We start from the raw sequence: 23,543 nt of genomic DNA, 5'->3' as shown, positions 1-23,543 counted from the left end.
ATCTCTCCAGCAGTTCAAATGACCAGGTAGGAATAGCCTGATAATCAAGTGAGAGAGACGTTCAAATTTATACAGCCTTTACAGGAGTCCACATTGCAGTGTAAGATTTCATTAGAGGAGGAAACCAAGAGTATTGGGGAAGAAGCTTAACCTAAATTTTACTTCATCAGGAATTGCCTGGTATAATTTCTTTTAAAGAAGCCACACAGTTAAACAGCAGCTACATGCGTCTTTATCTTGCTTACCTATTGCCAGAGAGATTTGTGTGAGGTAACACACAAAAAGCCTGGAAATCAAATGACAAGATTTTCCCTGAAGAAAGTTAACTCTTCTTCATCCTGAAAAATGTATTTCTACTTCATAGAACTTTATGTGAGGAAAAGAGTCTGATCCCTGTCTCCTCAAAGAAGTTTTAGAGTAACACCTGGGCTCCTACAACTAATAGCAAAACTCAACTCTGTACTCACTGTAGTCACACTGTAGTCACAATGTCCTTCCTGGTTCAATGCATGCAAGGAGCGTGTGGAAAAGCACAGGAATACTGAGAGCCAACAGCAAGTTCGTATTTATTGAGTAATGTCCACAATACTGTAGCTGTTTGTACATTTGTAAAGTAACGCTGATCTTCTGCTGATTCTCATTCAAACAGGTGAAGGTCACTGTAAAGCAACATTGGCACATGTGGGGTGAGGGGCCAGAGGTGACAGAGCTGTCCCCTCCTCTCCCATCGCTGACCGGGAGTGCAGGCAAATGGCCTCTGTAAACACCACTGAGTTGCTCACAGTGAAACAGCCCCAGGTGTCATTTCCATACAGCTTTGGCCCTTGCACACAGGGAAGGGTATAAAGTATCCCCACCCCTCAGTGATCCACTGCCAGCTGTCACTCAGGCTCACTGTCCACTTAGTTCTGTCTGGGAGAAGTGATGAGATCTGTTTGGACAACCAATGCCAGGAGAGCTTAGCATGAACTAGAGAGTCAACTGTACACTTTAAATAAAAATAAGGATATTTTAGAAGTACTTGAAACAGTGATTAACCAAAAAATACTGGGCTCTGTGATTATGATTAGTAATAAATATAAATTACTTAATGTTTATATATAGCAATTTAAGTAGACTAATGTCACTCGATAAAGTCTGATCCTGAAGTGTAAAGCAGCACATTCTGCATGAATTTCAACATGAATATTTGCACACAGCCCATTCAGGTCCATAATTAAGCTAATGCAAAAAAAGGAAAATATGCTCCCTTTGGACAGAGAGTTTGAAACCATTCCTGAAGCCATTTCCAAACCTCCGAGATGAGCTGCTACAGCCACCCCTCACAGCGGCCAATCCAAGTCCTAGGGCAGCAGCGCTCCCTCTGCAGTGCACGCCCGTCCCTCCGCAGCGCTCCCTGCCCGCGGCAATGATGAGTCCCCCGCCGCTCGGGAGGGCCCGGCAGGAGCGGGCCGTGTCAGAAGAAGGTGGTGTCCGCCGAGAAGGCTCCCGCCAGCCGGAAATCCTCGCGGGTCAGCACGCTGTACATGCGCTGCGGCAGCGCCTTGGAGTAGGGGGCGGGCCGGGGCACGGAGGTGCGCAGGATCACCTCCCGGCCCGTGGGCGGGGGGAACTCCGACTGCACCCCCTGCCTGCGCTCCTCCTGCGAGCCCGAGCGCCGCAGCTCCTCCTCCAGCGGCGGCACGGCGGGGACCTGCGGCAAGAGCACAGCGACAGTGACAGGGCGGGCTGCTGCCTAACACTGGCACTCAGAAAACTGTTCTCAAGAGGCACAGAGGAAGATTATAAATGGGGAACACATCAAGAGGCTTTATGTGTACACAGAGCAAAGCATTAATGGGATGCTAGGAAATAAAGCGAACATAACCAGATGGAAGAACCCTCGTGTGGATGGTGAAGCTCTGCCTAGATGTTTTGGCAGTGTGAAGCAAGGGTTGTGACTGAAGGGAATGGCCCCTTCTCAGCTCCCTCTGGCTACAGGAGGCCAAGGCAGCCTCCCTTTCAAAATCATCAGTGCCACTCCTGCAGTCCTGACAGTCACCTGCCTTTTCAGACTCCAGCACTGCTGCAGGATGGGCTTTTCATGGCCAGAGAGCCTTGCTGAAATCACACTGCAGAGCGAGTGAGACGCTGCACAAGCCCCATGGCTGCTCATTGCCTCAGAGCTAGGCAGGAGCAACGCTGATGCCTGGATACTGGAAGAAGGGTTGGCATGCCCAAATAAACATTCCCTCAATTACATATACCTATGGAAACACACACCCCTACCAAAACCCTAACAGGGTCCTTCCTAATTCAAGCATGTACAACTCTACATTGGCAATGTCACTGAGCTGTGGCAGAAGCCACTGGCTGCCCCTCGCTGCTGCCCCTCTGCTCCCAACCCTCTCCCAGGAGCAGGAGGACCCAGCCCCGCTTGGATCTGCATGCTGTGCCACAGAACCCACCAGGGACAAGTACCACGTGTTCCCACAAGAACAGCTCGAGGAAACCAACAGAGGACGTTCCCTGTGCTACACTTTACACAGTTACCCTGCTTCTTTTCCAAATATCTGTGTCCAAAAAGTTCCGTATCTTCAGGAAGTACTAGTGTTGGGGATGCAGCATCCAGCTAATTGTCCATCACTACTTTCCCCCCAAAAAAACAAACAAGTGGTGGCAACAGAGAAGAATATAAAGGCATGGCCAGATATTTCAGCATCAGAAAACATCAATACTCCTTTGAAGAAATATTTTTTTTTGGTTGGGTTTTTTAGTTTTGAGAGGGCTTTTTTAGTTTGTTGGGGTTTTTTTTAATTAAACATTTCTCTCTCTTTTCACTACATGTTATTAGGCTCTAAAAATAAAGTGTGAATGCAGAAAAACCATTCTGGAAACACAAAGTTATTTTTATGCTCAACATGTGAACACCAGTACAGACTAAATCTGGCTGCTGCACTCTATCTACCAGAAGGTTCAGCTCTACGCAGAGAAGATGAGAGGGAAAGGAGGGACAAAGTTGGTTACCTCATCAGGAGATTCAGTCAGCTTGGAAAGGGATGAGAAAAGAACCAGTGATGAAAGACAGAAACAAAGGCAAGTCAGAGGTGACTTACAAGAGGTTAGGAGGAGACTGTAGGTTTAAGAGACATCATGCACTCAACTTCCAAGAACATGCACTGGCTATCAGAATTTTCCTGAGAAAACTCAAGAACAGAACACATTATACACAGCTCACAGAGGAGTCCAGGTTGAAAAGGTAATGAACAAGGAATTCATTCCACTTCTATTTACCAAACATGAGTTATTTCTACTGAAATAACTCATGGCAGGTTAAACAGAAAGGGGGATTTGTAGCAAGTTGGTTCCTGTCCTACTAAGAATCTTAACACTGACCATCTACTAGTAGGGAATACCTGTAATCCTGCTTTAGTTACTGGTGTTTCAAACAAACAAAACCCTAGAAATTTGCACATACCCTAGGGCTAGAAACTTACTCAGTTTTGAAAACACTGCCTCTGTCTAAAGAGGCAAGTGCATACATGTGCAGATGCAGCACAGTCTTGGGCTTTACAGGGGAGTCTGTGAGGGTGGCTGGTTGGCAGGTTCAGATTTGCAACCACATTTTCCCTAGAGACTGGAAGAATATAAGAAATGGCCCAATTTTCATTCCTCAGAATAACCACGGTCTGTTTTCAGAATGGTCCTTTTTATGCTGAGTTGCAAAATAAAGATTATTCCAAAAGCATCGATCCCTTTAAAGTGTTTAACACCCAATCACAACATTTTTCCAGCAATCATTTCCAAATGGGATTTCAGGCTGCTACCTCATTATTAACACTGTAGTTAAATTTGAGTTAGAAAATCTGATGCTATGAACAGGTGTAATTCTGATAGAAACTGAAGGCTGACTGCAGTCCATGAGGTTTGGAAATCAATACTTTCAAGCTAATTATTCCAAAAAGTGCTTAAGAGAAAAAGGCAACATTTACATCAGTATCAGGATGGCAAGGGTCTCCAGAAAACAGATGCAACACTGGCAATAGGTAAACTGAATGTAGAGTCCCACTGAAAAAGAACTGAAACTTCCTAAGCATGCTGGTTTCCACAGAAGAAATCTCAAGTATTCCAAGCATAAGCCTCAGTTTAAGAAGTTACACCATAACAGGTAATATTATGACCAGTTTCTCTACATTTCTATGTCAAACAATCAACACTTGATCTTGCTGAGATAAGGCAGAAATTTGTGCCACAACAGCATTACTGACGTTACCATTTCAAGTACATCAAGCATTACTGACACCTCTATCTACCTAGCTGGCTTCAATTGCTTAACATCCCAGCTCACTCACTCTTCTTTGGTCTTGCAAGGTTCTGTTATTGCCAAAATCATGTTGAACATCACAGAAAACACCTCAAGCACACTTATGACAATACATGCAGATATGCAGACAAAATACACTGGCACCATATGATAACTCATTGCCTCATTCTGGTTAAATCAGAAGTGTCTGCAGAGCGACCCAGAGCTCTCTCTTACCCTCTGAGCATTCACAAAGAGCTTGTGAATGATGCTGCCAGCAGGTCCTCTTCCTGCACCAACAACTGACACTTCTGGCTGCTCCAGGAGACTGTTTACAAATCTGATGGAACAAATGATTGAAAAGGAAAAGGGATGTTTAAACCTCAGCCAGATCAAGTGTGCTGATCTAAACCTAGAGCTGCTTCCTGTGCCAAGGCCTTCACCAAGGATCATTTGCTTGGGGTGAGAACTGGCAGATTCTCTTGGTTCTCTATTCTGAAAGTTTACGGAAAAAATTCTCCTCTCAATTACCTAAGAATGGAACCCAGGCTCCTAAAGCAGATGTATAAAATCAGCATGAAAGCCTCCATGGTGTTGGCCATGCAGAAGTATTCACAATGTGACAATTTTCTTTAGCACAAAGACATTGCTTTGGTCAGACACCGCATCTCTGAACTCCCAACATGTACTGCACGAATGTCATCTCTCCCTCCCAGCACAGCAGCAAGAAGTTAACTTGGGTTTTATAACATATTAGTCACCTTGAGCAGCAAGTAAATAATCTGACAGCAGGTAGTGATGCAAGGCAGCATGCCTTGTCACTTCCCATTCAGAGCTCCTCAGTGGTATGTTTCACATCAGTAAGGAGACAAGAAAACAACCGTGGAAGGGGCTATTTCATTCCATAATATTTATAGAAAATACTAAATTTCTAGTCCTAATTTTACTGCTATGGTAACAGAGTTCATCAAATATACTTTTTATATACACACAAAAAAAAAAAAAGTTAGTCCCCAGTATTGTCAAGATAAAACCAAATTCTATTAAAAAAATGTGGATCAAATGTTTCCAAAGAGATGCTTAACTGGAGGAGCACTGAGGGTACCCACACACATCATCTCTAGATAGTCCAGTGACAGGGATACCCAAATATGATTCCTAAGTATTTCTTTATTGTCACCATTTCTATCAGTCCTAAGTTTTGAAAGCACAAACAAGAGCATCAGAGGAAAAACAAAACAACACAGTGAAAAATAAGAATTGAAAAAAAACCAGTCACCTTTGTAGATCTTCTTTCTCCTCTTCATTTTCACATTTCTCTACCCCAAATTTTGCTTTGAGAGATCTTGCCCTGGCAATGATGGCTTCCACACTCATAATCTGAGCGATGATTTCCTGAAAGAGTTTAATAAAAGAGAAAATTAAAAAGTTGTCCTTTTAACATTCCCATGAACAGTGCAAAAGTCTATCAGGTTTTCAGCCACAGCCACTCCAAAAACCTTACTTCCAACTTCTTGTCCTCTGGACTGGGGAAACGTAGCACTTTGCTGGAATGGGATATTATCTGCTTTATAATCTTCTTAACTGAAGATATATCTTCTAGTGCTTCTATTGTAAGGAAAGAAACAAAGTTGTAATTATTGCAGCACTGTTCCCCCTTACAGATCTTAGTAATTCATTAAACATTATTTACCTTCATCCTTTACCTTGAGTACAGCTGCATGGATGATGCAAGGCAGAAGATGCCTTGCAAGGTCAGCCGGTTTCTGAACTGCGAGGTAATGAAGCACCTGCAACATTAGAAAATTTAGTATTTTAGTGATCAAAACTACTTCCCAAAGATAAGATTAACTAGGAAAGATTAATTCACAAGAATGGAACACCACTGTAAGACAGGACTTGAGAGGCAGTTTTACATGAATCCTCCCAACAGGTTAGAATGAAACTAAAAATAACTGTATTAGGAAACAAAAATGTTCCTAGCACATATGCAGGTAAAAATCTGGTTTATTCGAAGAATAAGTCGAATAATTCAAAGAAATACCTAAAGTAACATTCGGTACTTTTAGGTACTTCAAACACCCTCCTGTACAGCAGCAAGAATTTCCAGTCAACCCTAAGCCATGCACGAAACAGTTCAGTAACTCCAAAAACACAGTGCAAGGATCTGTCAGTGTTTAAATGCTGCAAGGGGAAGAAGGAAGGGCTGCAGGGAGCATCACAGCCCAGACTGGCACCAGCCCAGAGCTTTCACCTTCTCAGCCTCCCTGGTGTCATCGAAGAGCCTCTTCTGCCTCCGTGCCGGGACTGGCTTTGCCGTCTCCCAGGCTTCCACCCACATGTTGCTGGGAATCTTCATCCGGGCACTCAGCTCGCCCTTAATGACTTTATTCCCCTTCTCATCAACCACCTCCTCCTCGATGTAGTCCCGAGGCGAGTACCACCTCACAAAATCCTCCAGACAACAGCCAGGATTAGCTGCCTACAGGGAGGAGAGGACAGAAAAACTGTTCCTGGAAAATCCTATGGACACATGACAGCCTGGGTAGGAGGGCAATATGGTTTAGTGGGTAGAGCACAGAATAAGAAAACTCAGGGAATTCTTCTGTCCACAGTCACCAAACTGTACAGCAGGACAGAGGGAATAAGGCATAAACCAAGACAGTGGCAAGGGGTAAAACCCACATCATCAGCAACAAAAAAAAAATACCTTCTCATCACCCACAAAATACACATTCACCAGTTATTTCAGGCAAGCTCTAAATTAGGCTGTTAAGATTCTACCTGGCACCTGACACATGCAATAAATAGGAATTTTCACTAAGCTTATCCCATTAAAGACTGAAAGAATCACTGGGCTGCCTAAGTATGTTTTCAGCACTGACACTAACTTTCCATCTTTTAACACTCCAGTGATAGAATTCCCCTTTTCTTCCTCTTTTAAAAAGGAACTTTAAAAATCTTCCCCAAACAAAAATAACTTCATTTTTTGTAGATGCAATATCACTACAGTTAACTACATCCATAGGTCCAGAACATAAAAGGAATCCCAGTTTTCCATCTGAGGTACCTACGAAGAGTATACTTGTGCTTCAAATTATGGTTCTGTAGTTTTACTTTGAGATTTCAGATTTCTTGCACCATATAAATAAAACTTCTACATATACCTCATATGCCATGAGTCACTGTTAATAAACTGATTACCATTATAAATACTCTAACTGTACAGCACATTATATCCTTTTACCATAAACACTGCAATAATCAAAAAGATACTTATAGCTATTACAGAATCTCCAATCTTTTTAGTGTTGAGCTCCTGTGATGACAGCAGTGGATGTGCTCTTAGCTCCCTCTGCAGAGCTCAGACAAGAAATGGAACAAATTACCAAAAACCACAGCTAGTCCAGTCCCAACCTGGAAGAGCTGCTTTAATTCACAACTGATCAACTGTATGTTTGATGTGTTTTTTCCCTTCCCACAGACATTGTGTAAGCTTACTGGGATGTTACAGCATAACAGACCACATCGTCATAGATTTTGAAATGTGCCAAGAGTTTTACCAGTACATTTTTATTTTCAACTTGAAACTAATTGGAAGCTGTTTTGTGGAAAAAAAAAAACCAACTTAGAAACCTTCAGAAGTGTCCAACACAAGCAAGAGAGATGGTTTAATTAAGAAGAAAGCAATCTACTCTCCCAGAAGTGTCCAAGCAGTGCTACCTTGAAGGACTCCATGTCTGAGAGCAGGCAGGCGCTCTGCATGCGTGCCCGCAGGTGAGCGCCCTCTGCGGACGTCCCCAGCTTTGCCAGCACCTCCGACTGCTCCTCCAGCAGGTCCTCAGTCATGGGGGCTGGCTCCTGGGACATGGGAACACACAGGGTTACAAACAGCCTCTCCTGGACGCAGCCCTTAGCAAGGGAGAAGGAGCAGGAAGCTCCCTCTCACCACAAGTTCATTCTGCTTCATTTGTACTCAAAGGAAATTATCACAACTTTCTACTGCTTTAGCAGTTCAGCCTCAAGTTGTGCATCTGAAGAGAACACTAACAAAGAGAAACTAAACAGAAAATAACCTGAGAATGAAGTAACAATATAAGGATATGTCGTTAAAATGCCAAAATCCAAGCAAAATACAGGAGATGTTTGACTGGTACAATTTTGCTGAGATGGATGAAAATCTACCCAAAGCAATGCAGAATTTTTGCTGTTGATACTGTCAGCACATAATTAATTGAGAACACTTTGCCTGACTACTCTCTGCTCATATGTTTTACCCAAGCAAAGCAACATTAATTAGAAATAATTTCTCTCAGGAGAATGAAAACCACTGCATTCTTTGTGCATAGCTGATTTCAAACTACTTTCTGTGACAGCACCACTTCCTATTTCATCCCTAGTCACTCTGGAGGAAAGCCTGTTGATGTCAGGTAACATTTCTAGTTGTTTGATGATAAACCTGCTTTAGAAAATGGCACCAAAACTGATGACTATGGCCTTTTAGATGCAAGCTGAGAAATTATAAAAAACGCAAATACAGCAGCAAAACTGATCCAGTACTGTGCAAAGTCAGGCAGAAATCTCTGTGGTGGAAGGACCACAGCAGTTCCTGTTTTATAGGAAAGAAAGTAAGGAGGGGATGGAAGATGCCTCAAGAACTGGAAATAAAAAGAACCCCAAACTCAACCAAACTCTCAAGTAAAACAAAGACCATGTGGAATTAGTAGCCTCATTAAGTTTTAAAAATTAAAAACGAGGTCTTAGGTCAAGGACACTCAGCAATTTTAGCAACAGACAAGGCTGTAACCTGCAAGCTATTGGCAGTTTCACAATCCTAGGTATGAGCCACATTCTGTGTATTCTATTGCACATCTGGCTCGGCTCCTGCTGCCTCACCTGTGTTATCGGAACGTAGAGAGGCTCTCCTGGATGTAGCAGCATCAGTTTTCCATGTGGATGCAGACGACCTTCTGGTTTTAAGTTTACAGCTTCTTTGCTGCCTTCTTTTGCTCCTTTCTTGCCATTTTCCTGTCCATTTCCTTTAAGATCTTCTGTGTCACTGAGACATTCAAAATATTCCTCTTCACTGTCACTCCACGACTCCCAAGACTTGCCAAATTCTTTTTCTTTGTCAGGGTTATCTCCAGAGTGGTCTCCTCCTTTTGCACCATCACCAGAAGCACCACCAGGTGAACGATCAGACACGCTCCCCCTTTTCCCCTCATCTCTTGCTTTCTTCCTTTCAATGCAACAATTTAACATCTAACAAGTTAAAGGAACAGAAAAAAAATTGTTTAGCGATATCCCTTATGGAGACAATCATACAGAAAAACTTGCAGTCACAGAAAAACAATTCCACTGACCTTGTTGCCATAACAAAAATTTTCTCAAAAATTAATTCCACACCCAAAAAATACAAGCAAAAATAAATCTACAACAACAATATATTTAGCTAGTAATTGCTGTAATTTTGACAGTTTCCTTAAGAGAAAAATCATTCTTAAATTTGGGATATTTACCTGAAGTTTCTGATGCAGTAAACAACATCTCAGATCTGGAGAGCCATTAGCTAATCTAACAAAAGGTAGAAGTGTAACCATTATCAATTATAAAGTTAAATCTTTCACACACATGTGGTCTTAAATCACATGAAATCTAAAAGAGTGACAAATACCCACACTGAACCCACTCCCACCATTTCAACTATACTACTCTTCTATTGTCTCAGCAGACAAGCCCAGAATTTAAATTACATGCATTTCCCAGGAGTCATTTCAGGAGCTCAGAGATCACTCACACTAGTGTGAAACACCCTGCATTTCCTGGTCAGTTTTCCAACTGGAAGTTGAAAAAGTAACTGCTTTCAAACATGAATTAAGCATCTTTGACTGTACTTTTAAAACTGCAATGATACAGTGGAGTGACTGCTATATATTTCAGCTTCTATTTTATCTGCTAGTGTAACCATTTTAAAGTACAAACTAGTGATTAAATGACCAGTCTGTCACATTAACAGAAAACCCCAAACCCCAACCAAAATAGCGCAACCCTAAAAGTAGGGTATCCTATTGCTCTACCTCATCTTGAGAGAGCCCTTGGTTTGGTCTGCCACAAACTCTGCTGCAGCAGACATAACCTGGAAGGGCTGGAATATCTGCAAAGGCCATTGCACCAGCAGGAACTTGGAAAAGCGTCCTTAGAAGAAAGGTGAAACTACACCACATTAACTTTTTTCCCCCCACCCTCACTCACACAGTGGAGTGAATCTCCAAACTGAGCTTCCCCAGGCATCTTGTAGTTTTCAAAGGAGGACACAGATGCTTTTCCCTACTCCCTGCCCTTTTTTGCCTTAAGGAAGCAGGCTAATAAAAACAGAGACAGCATTTGCAATTAAAAACCCTCCAAAACTGTCTGTTTCAAAGTCACAGTGACCTCACTCAGTTCCTGGAACAAAGAACATTTTCTTTGACAAAGGAGCAACAAGAACAACAAATCTTACCCTGGAATAAGGTAGTTGTTCTCCCATCTGTAACGCATTTCCAGCACAAACTCTTGCCAAAGATGTGCCACTCCTTTGACTCCTCCATGGTAGAAGTTTATCATACAAAGGCATAAAGCTAATTTGTATGTCAGACTGTCAGATGGAGCAGACTTAAACTGACTGAAGAGATTCTAGGGAAGAAATAAAAGAAAGCAAGAAATACAGAAAAAATGGCATTTTTTTCCAAAATCATGTGATCTCTTTCCTGTTTGCCAGTGGAAGCAGTTAAGCAACATTTTAAGCTTAAAAGATACCAGAAACTACAGTCTTTGGAAGAAAAAAGGAATTACAAGGAAATGAAAATCATCACTATTTCTGCCTAGAGATTCCACAAAGATAAATTCCTCTTTCAAAAAGTTACATATTACAAGATGTAGGGCAAGCACAGCAAAGTCTTTATGAACACACTCTCAAAATTGCTTTCTCTTGTGTCACTCAGCAAAACTTACATAATCTTCATTCTCTGGAGGAGGATTGTTTCCTGCTGAAGTGCTGGCTCTGTTTTCAAACCCATCTGCGAGTTTGTCAGCAGCATCAGGAAATAAGAACTTGAAGAAAAAAACATTAACCTTCCATCAGTACGGTTTTCCTGCTTTTCCCACTTTCTCCATAAACCTACTGCTGGCTTCATACCAGCACTCCGTATAATTAAAACTGTTGGCAGAGTTCAGAGATCAGTTTTAGCTCACTTACAGTACACAGACTTGTAACAACTCGGGCTGTCTCAAGAAGCTGATAAATGCAGTTCAAATACTGGAACTGACATCAGATTATCTTTAAATCTGCCACAGGCTATAAACCAAATGCATCAGTGGCAGCATGAAGTCCATGTGCTCTCTGAAGAACCCCATGTGCATGGACAGCTCACTCACCAGGAGAATGGTGTTCAGCACGTCATTGTTCAAAGGAGACTCATCCACACCTCTGTGCTTGCGGATCTTTTTCTTGGCACTGTGAACCATGTTTGTCACTGATAATTTGGGGATTGGGACTGGTGCTGGCTCTGTGAGCTTCGACAGCGCGTGGGTGATATCAGCAACCTCTAGCAAATGAAAGAAAAGCAATCAGAACAAAATCAAACACTAGACCATGTCTCTTTAAAAGTTCACCTGTCTTATTCACAGCCTATTTACTTTGTATTGAACTTTAACCCTTGTGAACCAGAGCTACACCTCATCTGGCAGGTACCATGCCTGACATTCACGGTTCTTGGCAAATACAAGCAGCAAAAGGAGGTCACAAATGAGTCACAGACTGTCCTTGATTTAGTTCACCAAATAAAGTGTAGACTGAGCTGGCTGCAGACAGTGCCTGCTACCTGCTGTAGTAGCACTGCTACTGTGGAGTTACCAACAGAGTATCCCAAAAGCCTGCTGAAGACTCAGTGTTTAAACCTTGTTCTTACATCATATAAATAAACACACTGCAGGTAACAAAGACTGCTCAAGCATATGCTAAAGCTTTAGATAAATCTTAAATAAATCCTGTATTAATCACTGACCTCATAGAGTGTAAGCACAATTCTGTTTTAGAGTCCTCAGGGAAATTTCTCAAATCAAAAAACTGGGGTTTTTTCAGAGTTGCTGCTGGTGAACTTTAGATTGTCTCTTACAATAAACTGAATTAATACTGTTATAAGGAGAGCAGACAACTATAAGTGAATAATTAGATATAAGTGAATAATTAGCAGCAGCCTGAAAAAGCTCATCCTGGCAAACACTTCAGGAAAACTAGAGCTAAGAATGGCTAAAGAAACTGCATGTAAAGCACTATGAGTAATACACACACACTTCTCAGTCTAACACCTTTTTAAGCTCTCTAGCAAGCTCCTTCAAAACTAAGATCAAGTATAACCAAGGAAAATACATTGATACAGGCTATATTTGGAGGGAAGAAGAGGTGACAAGCAGCAGCAAGGAGGTGAAGGTTCACTATATACAGCAAGAAAAGCAAAAGAGAGGGACAGACATCAAAAAGATGGCAGTATTTATATGGTTGGGATAAAGTCTGACTTGTTGGTCAGATAATTTGGGGAGTTTTCATTGTTTTTTTCCTTAAAATGGAGAAGATGAGAGCAAAGCCTTTCAAACAGACTAAAGGCTGTCTAAACTGGTTGTTAAATATGTACTAGAGAGTACATCAAAAAGGAGAAAAAAATCGAAAAAACTAAAAATACATAAAGCTATACAGATAGATCTGATGCGTCCTCAAAACCAACTCTTGTACATTCTAGTAAAATTTTAAGCTTTTATATTCCTGTAAAAAGAAACAGCCCCAACTATAACAGAGGCAATTGCCCCTCTGGATGCTAAACTTGTCTAGAATTCATGAGAAATTTCACCACGTAGCCCTGGCCAGAAAATTCCCAGGAGTATTACAGAGAATGTGCAAGAGTTATAAACACCAATCTGAAGTCAAGATAAGGGTACAGGGAAGGTAAAATAACACAAACCAATTAAATACAAATAACAAAAATCAACTGGATTTTAGTTTTACCTCTTCCTTCCTCCTCAAATGCAGGCCTTCCAAGTATCTCATCAGTTGACTCCTTCCGACGGCAAAGCTTGAAGAATTCAGTAAGGAAGTCACCTGTATGAGGAACAAAGCTTCTGAACTCAGCCAAAAATCTCACTGAACAATGAGCCAACACTCCAAATTATGCCCCAAGGACAGTAATTTTTATCTTTTCATCTGAAAGAACATCTGGTAATTCGTTCTGAAGCACAAATATCTTAAACCACACAATTAAAGTTTAGGTGAATGCACACCCAGGCAGCTCTGGGCCATCTCTCCAGAGCACAGCTCTGTCTGCAGTTTAATCCACTTCTTCACCCAAAGCAGATGAAACTTGGAAAGTTCTAAAGCCCTCTTCCCCACAGGCTTAAAGGCAGGGACAGACAAGAGAGCACAGCTCTCCAGAAGTGCTAATCCTCCCTGTCAGACAGGTTGATTGAACTAAGGAGATGGATACATGCAGAACACAATAAAATGGGAAGATTCTAGTAAATCTAAAGTTTCTTAGAACACAGAGAAAATTCTTCATCTCTGGAACCTGGTGAAATAACAACAGCAATGAATTTCACCGTACCCAGACACAGAGTAAACTACAACAGAAACTTAAGTATTTGCAAAGCTTGTGTTCTTGAAAAAGAAGCCCAAAATACTGTCCACTCAAAAAAATAAGGGGAGTGAGGAAACAGAGGCCATCAGGTAATCAACAATTAAACTCTAATATCATGACTTAGTAGTTTTTGTCTAAAAGCTGCAAGAGAAGACAGGAAATTCTGATCTCTTACCCAATAGACACTGAGGGTTATCTGCTTTTCTGACTCTCACAGACCACTGGGGTGCTTGAAGAGGGTCCAGGTCACTTGGGGAAAAAAAAAATTTAAAAAAGAGAAAAAGAAAAAAAGAAAAGAAAAAATTACAAGGAAAAAAAAAGAAAACCAAATGCCAGTATAAGTATTCAAAAGATGAGTATCAAACTCTCAATAAATGTCATGTCATAACCAGTGAGATCATGGAAGCCACAATGGGCACCACATTACACAGGAGAACATGACAAACACTGAAATGCAAGTAAGAGTCCGTGTTCTCATGTACGTGCATGACATGAACAAGAAACACATGAGAACAATTCAGTTAGACCTGTCTTCCTTTAAAGTGTATTAATCTTGAAAACTCATTTCTGCATTAAGAAAGAAGGAAAAAAAACAATGGGGTTTATTGTTTAAAGTATCAGTACACACTTCTTCCTCTTTAGCAGAAAACCTAGATGATAGTTTTTGGGAGGGGGATGTCAAGCAGTGAATTCTTTTTACCTTACATCCTCCACTATCATCTTTACCAAGAAATATGCGATACACAAAATTTTCAAGTCTGACATGAGAATATGCTCAAAAACAGGGGTTCGTGTTCTGCTGAGATTACAACACAATAATATTTTCTCACACAGAAATGCATTTCAGAAAATTTTTTCCAAATGAGATGTTCTATCAGCTGACATTAACATTCCTCAGAATGGGTTCTTTTTCACATGCAAAGCCACACAGTGTTTGAGATGACACTAAAATGCAGTAGCGAACAAAAAAAGCACATTTGTAGATATTTGCAACTAAGACAAGATACTTACGAATAAACATCATTGTCAACAATTATCCCTTCTGCAAGGTGAGGCCATGTTGTAGCTAAATGCAGTTCACTGAAACAAAACAAGATTTCAGTCTTTCAGTGCTAGCAGAAAGTGTTCTCTCCATCACAGTTCATATTTTAAAAGGTATTTGTGATAGCTCCTATTTGATTCCCTCTATGTATTTTGCTCTCCAGTAAGTTTTCTCACTGCATACATGAGAGCAAGTCCAACCCTTGAACAAAAGCACATCGTTTTTAAGGTTTATCTTGAGGTATATTTAAACATAATAATTTCAGAGATGAATGGGGTACTGCAGAAGTTTACAGTAGAAGACATAAGAGCTTGAACTATGAATATCATTAGACAATTTTGCAAATGGTCTTATTTGCTATTAAACCATTACCCTTCACAGATGTTTCTGCTGTACTTGAATAATTAAAAATCTGTTGGACATGCTAAGTAGTAGGTAGGCAAAGCTAAGATTAAAATAACACACCTTTAAGTCCTCCATTAAGGAAGTTATAAAACAGTTTCCTGAACTCTTCTCTTACCTAATAGGATCTTCACAGGCACCAAATGGTAACTTCCCAAATTCCAGGCCCCCAACTTCTCCCCCAACTAGAGCATCTATATCTGGAGAAAAATCAACATGTTTTCCATCTAGAATTTATGGAACATTTGAAGCAGCATATCATCTTCATTTCACAGCAAAGACTGTAACATGTAGGATGACCAGACAATAGCTGAGCAGTTTAGGTAACTGAGCCAGGAAAACACAATCCTAACATAAAGTCAAAGTAATTGCTTCCAAGAGAAACTGGGAAGTAATCATGAAACAGGACATTCAGAGGGACAGATAAAATTATTGTAATTCATGTTGAGGGAAGGTTATTCCCTTCATACAGGCAGTGATGATAGCTATGAAGACAGCCCTAAAGATTCAAGGTTGATACAAGAACAGACACAAAAGTGCCACAAAAATACTTCGGCAGGAAATCAGTTCTAAGCAGAAAAGGAAGATTCTGGCAGAACAACTCTGCAGAGTGAAAAAATAACTACTTTTAAAAGGTTTACAGTTTTATCAAAAGAGGACTTAATCAAAAGATCTTGGAGATTCCATGTAATCCCAGATACTTATAAAGACACCTCCCAGCATCCTGAGGAACTTCCCATGTCATATCCTTCAAATACATAAATCAAAAACAGACAGCCTCCACTGAACAAAAATTGAAGTGGATAATAATAATAATGTATTGTAATGCCATTATAATAATGCTGTTATAGCATCTGATCTGCAATTTTAACTGCATCTGGCAAACCATTTACAAACAAAACAAGTGAGGTATTAGCACAGATAAAGTATCTGGATAACTTAACTACACAATTGCTTCTTCAGAGAAGAAAAAAGACATTTAAATTCTTTGGTTTTCTTTGAGAAGAGCTAATTGAGTGATGGTATATAAGTTACGGGCCTAGTTCTTCCCAGGGAACATAAATCCACAATTGCACGTACCAACAGCAGTAAAACTGATACTGTCCATTTACAGTTTCTGCAACACACTTTGACACTGGCTCCCTTAGCCAGAATGCTCTAAAGGAGTAGAAGTTATTCAAACTGCTCAAATCAAGAAATATGACCAGAGTGATACAATTCATCCATGACAAACCAGGGATCCTGACTTAGTGAATAACTATGGCAAGGCAGAGAGAGACTACAGAAAACAGAATTTGTGTCTACAGAAACAATAAAAAGATGAAATCTGTGGAATTCATTTCCCAAGTTCTTTAGGTAAAAGAGGAACTATCATTTAAAACAGCACTGATCTTCTTTCTCTAAAAAGCAGGACTCTCTTTAAATATATGTTCAACATACATTCCTTAGCTACAGAGCACACAGACTCACCCTCACTGCATACTTCTTCAAAACGTAGGATTTTGATTAGTGTACTTAATTTTAAGCAAAGGAAAGCCAAACAATTAGATAACCAGACCAAGGCCACAGAAGTTCTGTGTCTCCAAACGTACCCTAAATACTTCAAGCTTGTTATGTAAAACTACTACCAAGTCAAGAAAATAACTTGGGCATTTTACCTGCTCCTCCACCTTGTACCTAAAACATCACATCATTAATAAAATGGATGTTAAGGAGGAACTAATATCTACCTTTTTCCTACGGGTTTGTTTACCTTTGATAAGTTTATCATTTATTTTCTGCTACTACTTGTATAGAAATAGGTCTGTTAAAAACAAAACCTTGATTTTGATTTGTCCTCAAGGAGGACAGTGTCACTATCAAGCAACAATATGAGAGATCATTTTGAGAGTACCAAATGAGTAACTACTCGTTTTTCCTAAACAGCATTGCTATGGCATAAACTTATCAAGTCTGTTCTAAATACTTTAAATTTAAGACTACATATTATTTCCCACCCTTTTTTCTTTCATGCAAGGCTACTAGAACAAAAGACTTGTTCAGAAATTCTTCCTGCATTAAATTTAGTACTGTGTCAGCAACAATAAAAATCCAAACCTTTACCTCAAGTGAGGTCCATGTAATATTTTCTGCTTTTCCCACTGTTAATACATTTAAATAGTGAAGTATCAAAATAAGGTAGTTCATGGAAATAATTGACAAATACTCCCACAAAGTATTAGCGTCTACTAGAACCTGAATCCAAGCATTTCCCTAAGAAATTCTGGGCAGAGTTCTCAGATTCATGGTCAGTCAACCTTCTCACTCCAAATAGATACCACCATTTTAGAAACATCACTATATTTCTAAATGTTGACTAACCCTCATGTTTCCAGGCACAGGCCTCCCCAAAACACCTGTCCCAGCCATGAGCCACAGACAACTTGAGAGCAGCTTTAAGCTGGCTCTCCCATCATACAGAGTGGTATTGGACTGACATTACTTTCCTAGTAATGCAGAAAATATTTTAATTCTTCTGGCAAGACACACAAACACTTTCTTTAGCACTGACTGTTTATCTGAAAACAAGTTATTCTGAGGACACAAGTCTCCTACCTGGTGGCTGCTGTGGCCAGAAGTACTGCTGCCAGTCCTGAAGCACATATGTAAGGCGAATAGCCATGCTAACCGGAGGCAGGGGTGTTAAAGGGCAGCCCTTCAAAATATCAGAGAACAAATTCAGTGTAAAGAGTAAATCCTCTCAAACACTCTAGGGCTCGAACATAAATTCTATATAACACCAGTTTTACACTTACAATCTTGGTTTTGAAGATGTCCAGCAGCCCTGATAAATGGGTGTACTGGCTCGGCACCTTGCGCAGATGAACCATCTCGAAGTCGGTGCGAACGCCTGGGCCCTGGCACTCCCCCACGTACATCCGGCGCCACTTCTGATGGATTTGCACAAACAGTGGCACCTGACTATAAAAAAGGAGTACTTAAAATGTCCTGCTGTCTTGTAGTCTCTAAAACTAGCTGAACATTCTAGCATAATTTCAACATAATTTCACCCTTTAGAACATACTTTCTCTTAGAGGAACACACTTTAAAACACTTAATAGGTATCAAAGAAAAATACTGTTAATGTCATCATTAAACAGAATTCCTAACAAATTGTCAAGTCAGTCACAACCCTATCCAAGACTTCACTTACCTCATTCGTAGTCTATATAATTTTTGAGGAAGATTAAGAAGCTATTGTTACTACACATAGGGAAGAAACCCTCTTGCAAAAGTGGTGTTTTATCAATTACCAATTATTCCAACAACTTCTAGCAGCTTTAAAGGCCTGTAAGGTTTTTAAACAATAATGAAAATAAAAACATTGATTCAATCTTTATACATGGGGATTTTTTTCAATCCTTCTCTAACAGTATTACAGTGCAAATTCAAAAAACCTCTGAATGTGTGTCTTGGGGTGACTTTATGATATGTATCCCATATTGCTGCCCTATGCCCAGAAATTAATTTTGTGCCTTTCTATGCCTTTAAACTGAGCCTGAGAGGGGGGAGAGAAAAAACAGAGCAAACTCTTCAAAGCAGTTTGCAGTTTGTTTTCATGTTTCAAGGACACAGAGATACAGACTCCTCTTGCTTCTAACAGCAGCGGTGGGAGCGGGAGGAAGCACCCGGCTTGCTTTCTTTCTCAGCTGGCTTTCGGGCCCTTTTTCTCCAGAGAGAGACAGAGTTGAACTTTGCTTTCCTGGGACTTTGGGGTTTTTTTCCCTTCTTCTTTTTTTGGGCTGTTTCAACATCAGAACACATCTGGAGAGTTCTCCACCAAGGCCCGGAGGTGGGCCCACCCTGTCCCAGCTCCGAGGAGGGAGGAGAGAGGCTACCTATGGAAAGACTCTGAAATTTCCCCAGGTTTCTCTCAGCAGAGTGAGAGGTTTTATTATTTAGCATTATTATCCTCTTCTGGTGTGTTTGTTAAATAAATAGTTTTTCTCTCTTTCACTTTCCTTCGAGGGAAATTTCTTTTTTCCTGAACCTGGTGGGGGGAGGGGTGGTTGTAACCTGCCTTCTCTCACAGGATATATTTCCAAATTTGCCCAAACTGGCACAATGTGTCTTGCTAACAGTTTAATACTTTTTCCTCACAAATGCAGTATGCTAGAGTTTTACTGGGACATGTAAATAGGTTTATGCTTTCACCTACCAGCCAGTGTTGCCCAGTGCAATGGAAATGGAACTCAGCAAAAGGTTACACTTGGATTCACTAACAACGGCATCGTTATTTGCAGCCGGAGCAATAACCACAAACTCACGTAAGCCATACCTTGAGAGACAAAGAGAAAAAAGCACATTTCTAGTCTCTGGCATGCCAGCTGAAATACGATTTTTAAAAAATATTGTGACCTGGAGAACCTAATCATCACCAACAGATTGTGGAATCTGTTAATTTGACCCAAGTACCCCTTTTTTTAGAGAGGTCAAGAACTGAGTGGGCATGGAACGCTGCAGATCCTGAAATCACAAACTACCTGAGCTTAATAGCATTCCAACACAGTAATGTGTTTGACTGGGAGGACTTCCAGGTCTAGCAGTCCTGAGTTCTTCCAGTTTATATTAATAATGACTGAAAATGTTTATACACAAAACCAATCTCTCTAGAACCAATGCTATTATGTGCTCAAAATCTGCATTACTAAGAATGTAGTTGCTGTTTCTTAAGGTGGTGCAGCTTTCCCTTTTAAGAATGCACCTAAATATTACATATATAAAAGCTTAAATATGAAGTTGAGACAAGTCGTTTACCCAAGTAAGGACAGGCCTGCTATGGTGGGCTTTTTTTGCACTCTTTTCTTGTGTCCAGTACAAAGAATCATTTTACTTAAGTTTTAACTTTGAATTGAAAAAGAAATATGTAACTGACTGTGCCAGATTTTCCGATTGTTATGCTCATTTGCAGTAGAGATGAAAGGAACACACATACCATCTCACCAGACAGTGGGCTCGAGGAGGAAAGTCATTGTTCATGCACAGCAAGTCCTGCATTGGCAGAGGAAGGGCATCTGTGACAAAAATTGATACATAATCAATGTACCACCACATCCAGCTCACTTACAACTGGCTTGTATTAGCACTGTGTGAATGCAAAGCAAGCTAAAAGCAGAAATGTCAGATCACGCTCATCAGACCTCAGAAACTCTCACACAGACACAAATCAGCACTCTGTGGACTCCACATTCTGACACTGTCTTTTGTCATTATCCTTACAGCCGTGGAAGGAAAATATCAGGTACCTTCTCCCAACTCTTCTTTCCCATCTTTGTCACTGAGTTCTTGTACAAGATAATGATGGGTTACCGAGAATTTGAAGTCTGCAAATGAAATTTCATCCGATTTCTCTTCCCATGTTCCTGTGGTGAATACACCCTGCGTATAAAAAAAGAAATTATCCCATAAATTTACGTTAACATTCATTAGTCTTTAAAAGTATATTGCCTACATGATCAATAATGTTTATTCATGTATTTCTACTGCCTAATAGCTAAGCATGATTTAATTTCAAAAGCAATCCTCAAAGCTCTTCATTATAAAGGTAGCTGGATGCTAAAATCCATGTTGCCAATAATCGTGTTCATTCCAAAGAGCAAATATCATCTTGCAGTCTTCAGAACTGTATGGTAGTAAAGATTTGCATCCTCCCATTTGCAACTACACATCTGAAGCATATGCACCCTCAGCTTTGCCCAGAGACAGCAGTTTCCCACCTGGGATTTTATCTGTATCTAAACCATTCTGTGCAAATATTACCTTGATATTTACTTTCACTAACAAATGATTATTTTTATCTATAACTTACAAAACATCTGTAAGGATAATTAATGTTTTAACAAAAATACAGCATGGGAACATCTAAGAAAATCAGCATCACTGCTCTTACTAAAACAAAGCAACTTGGTCAACCCTTTGATCTTAAAGGGTGTTAAGAAGAGAGCTCTGGTCTAGAAAAGAAAACGTAGGAATATAGGGACAGCTAACTTACAGTTCATTAGATAACATGAGTTTTTATTCTAAATACTCTCTACCTGACTAGAATGAAAAGCAATAAAATTCCTCTGGAAACACAGCAGCCATTCCATACAAACCAGCTGAATTTATCTGCATTACTATGCAGAAGAGCTCAGCAATTTCCTCTGCATTTCACAGGACTGAGAAAGCATCACAAAGGCTCTAATTAGACTCTGAAAAAAATCTCTCCCATCTATGAGACACTCTGAGTCACAAGTAGCACTGTGCAAACCTCAGCCTGTAGGAGAGGCGCGACAAAGGCACAAGACAGGACAAAAAGATTCCTTAAGTATTTAGAGCAGCTTCAAGCACGTTTCCAGATTCAAACTGAAAATAAAAAAAATCAGCCCTGTGTGAAGATGCACCTTTGTCAAGGAAACAGCCTGTTTGGCAGATGGGCCACCAAAGAATTTACAGCAACTATCTGTCAAATTGACACTTCGACAGGTGAAATTCCCCAATAAAGTCATTATCTGTCACACCTAAGAAAACAGTAATAGATGAAATACATGTGTGCATTATTGTATTACTAATTAGCAATTCAAATGCTACAGGAAAATTCAGAAGCAGTAACTGACCTTCTCTAGGGGCCTGCCTGAAGAAACCCCAATAAGTTTCCAGTCATTCAATACTTCTTCTATTTTTGAAATAAATCTGTTAGGGAGGGAGAAAGGCATTAATATTTGCTAAACATTAAACTTGTATTATAATTCAGTTACATAAAAGCAGGCAATATGTTTTCCTACTGCACTGTGGAATCCCTTAAAAACCCTAAAGATCAATCAAACAAAAAAACCCCACAACAAGTATCACACTAAAGCCAGAACAATTGCTTCCTTGTACAAATAAAACAGTCCTCCTATGCTGAAACTTCATATGACAGTTAACTTTTAGCAACTACTATGAGCATCTTTTGACTGTTTTAAGAATCTCACCTTTTTATTTTTCTGGTATTTCAGCATATAACATTTAACTCCTGTTTCACTGTTCACAGATAAATAAGCATTTGCGACAAAATTATACACTAAGTTCAGATTTAAAGCGCAGCACTTTAAATTTCTTGTCTCCTGTCATAAACACCACCACTGGAAAAAGCACTTAGAAAATAATACATTCACAATGCAAGAGCGTTCTTCACCTTAAATTTCTTTGTACATTGTTCTGCCAACTTTTAAAAGCTTCAGCTACGAGATGGCTGTCTTAATAATCAGACAGCTACTTAGAAAACACATAAGCCTTCTGAATGTATATTCTAATCCCTTGCAAACAGGTATTAAACCAGACCTTTCACTAAGTTCAGAAACAGCTCGACTAGAGCCTCTTAACCCGCTCCTCGGCCGCAGCCTGAGCCTAACGCGGAGCAGCCGGGAAAAGGCTCCGGGTGCTCCCGGCTGGAGGCACCGGCCGTGCCGCAGGGTCCGGCTGTCCCCGGCAGGAGCGGCCGGGCCGGGCTCGGCGGAGCCCCCGCGTCACCCCGCGCTGAGCGAGGGGCGCGCCAGCACCTACCTCTCCCACTCGGAGGCGGTGGTGAAGTCCGTGATCTCAAACACCTCCGACTCGGGCTACGGGGAGAGAGGGGGAGAGGCGGTGAGCGGAGAGAGCAGGAGGAGAGAGCGGGACAGTCGGGGAACAGGGAAAGAAAGAGAGGAGCGGGGCACTCACTTCACTGTCCGCCGCCATCTTCCGCTCCTGCTGGCCCCCCCCCACAGCGGCGGAGGCTGCCGGGAACGTGGTGGAGGGCGGTGCCTCCTCAAAGCCTGGACCTCCCTCGCAGCCCCTTCCTCCTGGGCTCCCTCACGGTCCGGCTCCTCCGCGCCGCTTGGGTTCCCCTCATGGCTCGTCCCGGCGGGGCTCACGCACAGCCCAGCTCCCGCCTCCCCGGGCTCCCTGCCCCGCATCCCTCCTTCCCGGCTGGCTGCAGCCCCTCACGGAGACGCTCACGGGCGCAGTCGCTTCACAACGGCGCGAAGCTGAGGCGCGGGCTGCTCCCACAGATTCTCCGGCTCCATCAGGATCAGCCGAGACGGGCTCCCTCAGATGTACGAGTAACACAGCCCTTGTCAGCCAGCCGGGGGCTGAGGTCTCCCCCAGGACTGGT

The 23,543-nt window shown here is 41.2% G+C and overlaps 1 protein-coding gene across 3 annotated transcripts; it reads right to left on the bottom strand.

The window, feature by feature from the left end:
- Positions 1–539: 539 nt before the first annotated feature.
- On the bottom strand, positions 540–23,503 carry RAB3GAP1 (RAB3 GTPase activating protein catalytic subunit 1). Of its 3 annotated transcripts, XM_032113695.1 has the most exons (25): positions 23,108–23,502; positions 22,952–23,007; positions 22,024–22,099; positions 20,674–20,806; positions 20,364–20,442; positions 19,587–19,706; positions 18,184–18,349; positions 17,984–18,083; positions 15,507–15,588; positions 14,956–15,024; positions 14,120–14,193; positions 13,320–13,412; positions 11,696–11,865; positions 11,273–11,371; positions 10,782–10,954; positions 9,802–9,856; positions 9,179–9,544; positions 8,006–8,143; positions 6,537–6,764; positions 5,976–6,072; positions 5,787–5,890; positions 5,562–5,677; positions 4,520–4,622; positions 3,007–3,027; positions 540–1,693 (listed from the first exon to the last, which is right to left on the bottom strand). In XM_032113695.1, exons 1-25 carry the CDS (start codon positions 23,123–23,125, stop codon positions 1,457–1,459), a joined length of 2,973 nt encoding a protein of 990 aa, XP_031969586.1. In that variant the 5' UTR covers positions 23,126–23,502; the 3' UTR covers positions 540–1,456. The 3 variants fall into 3 exon arrangements, with proteins under 3 accessions (XP_031969586.1, XP_031969587.1, XP_031969588.1); XM_032113696.1 differs by lacking the exon at positions 3,007–3,027 and having other exon boundaries at positions 23,108–23,497; XM_032113697.1 differs by lacking the exons at positions 540–1,693; positions 3,007–3,027; positions 4,520–4,622; positions 5,562–5,677 and having other exon boundaries at positions 5,796–5,890; positions 5,989–6,072; positions 23,108–23,503.
- Positions 23,504–23,543: the final 40 nt, after the last annotated feature.

Source organism: Corvus moneduloides, chromosome 7 (genome assembly GCF_009650955.1).
Source record: "Corvus moneduloides isolate bCorMon1 chromosome 7, bCorMon1.pri, whole genome shotgun sequence".
NCBI lineage: Eukaryota > Metazoa > Chordata > Aves > Passeriformes > Corvidae > Corvus > Corvus moneduloides.
Note: the sequence above shows the minus strand (reverse complement) of the source record. Positions and strands in the feature narration are given on the sequence as shown.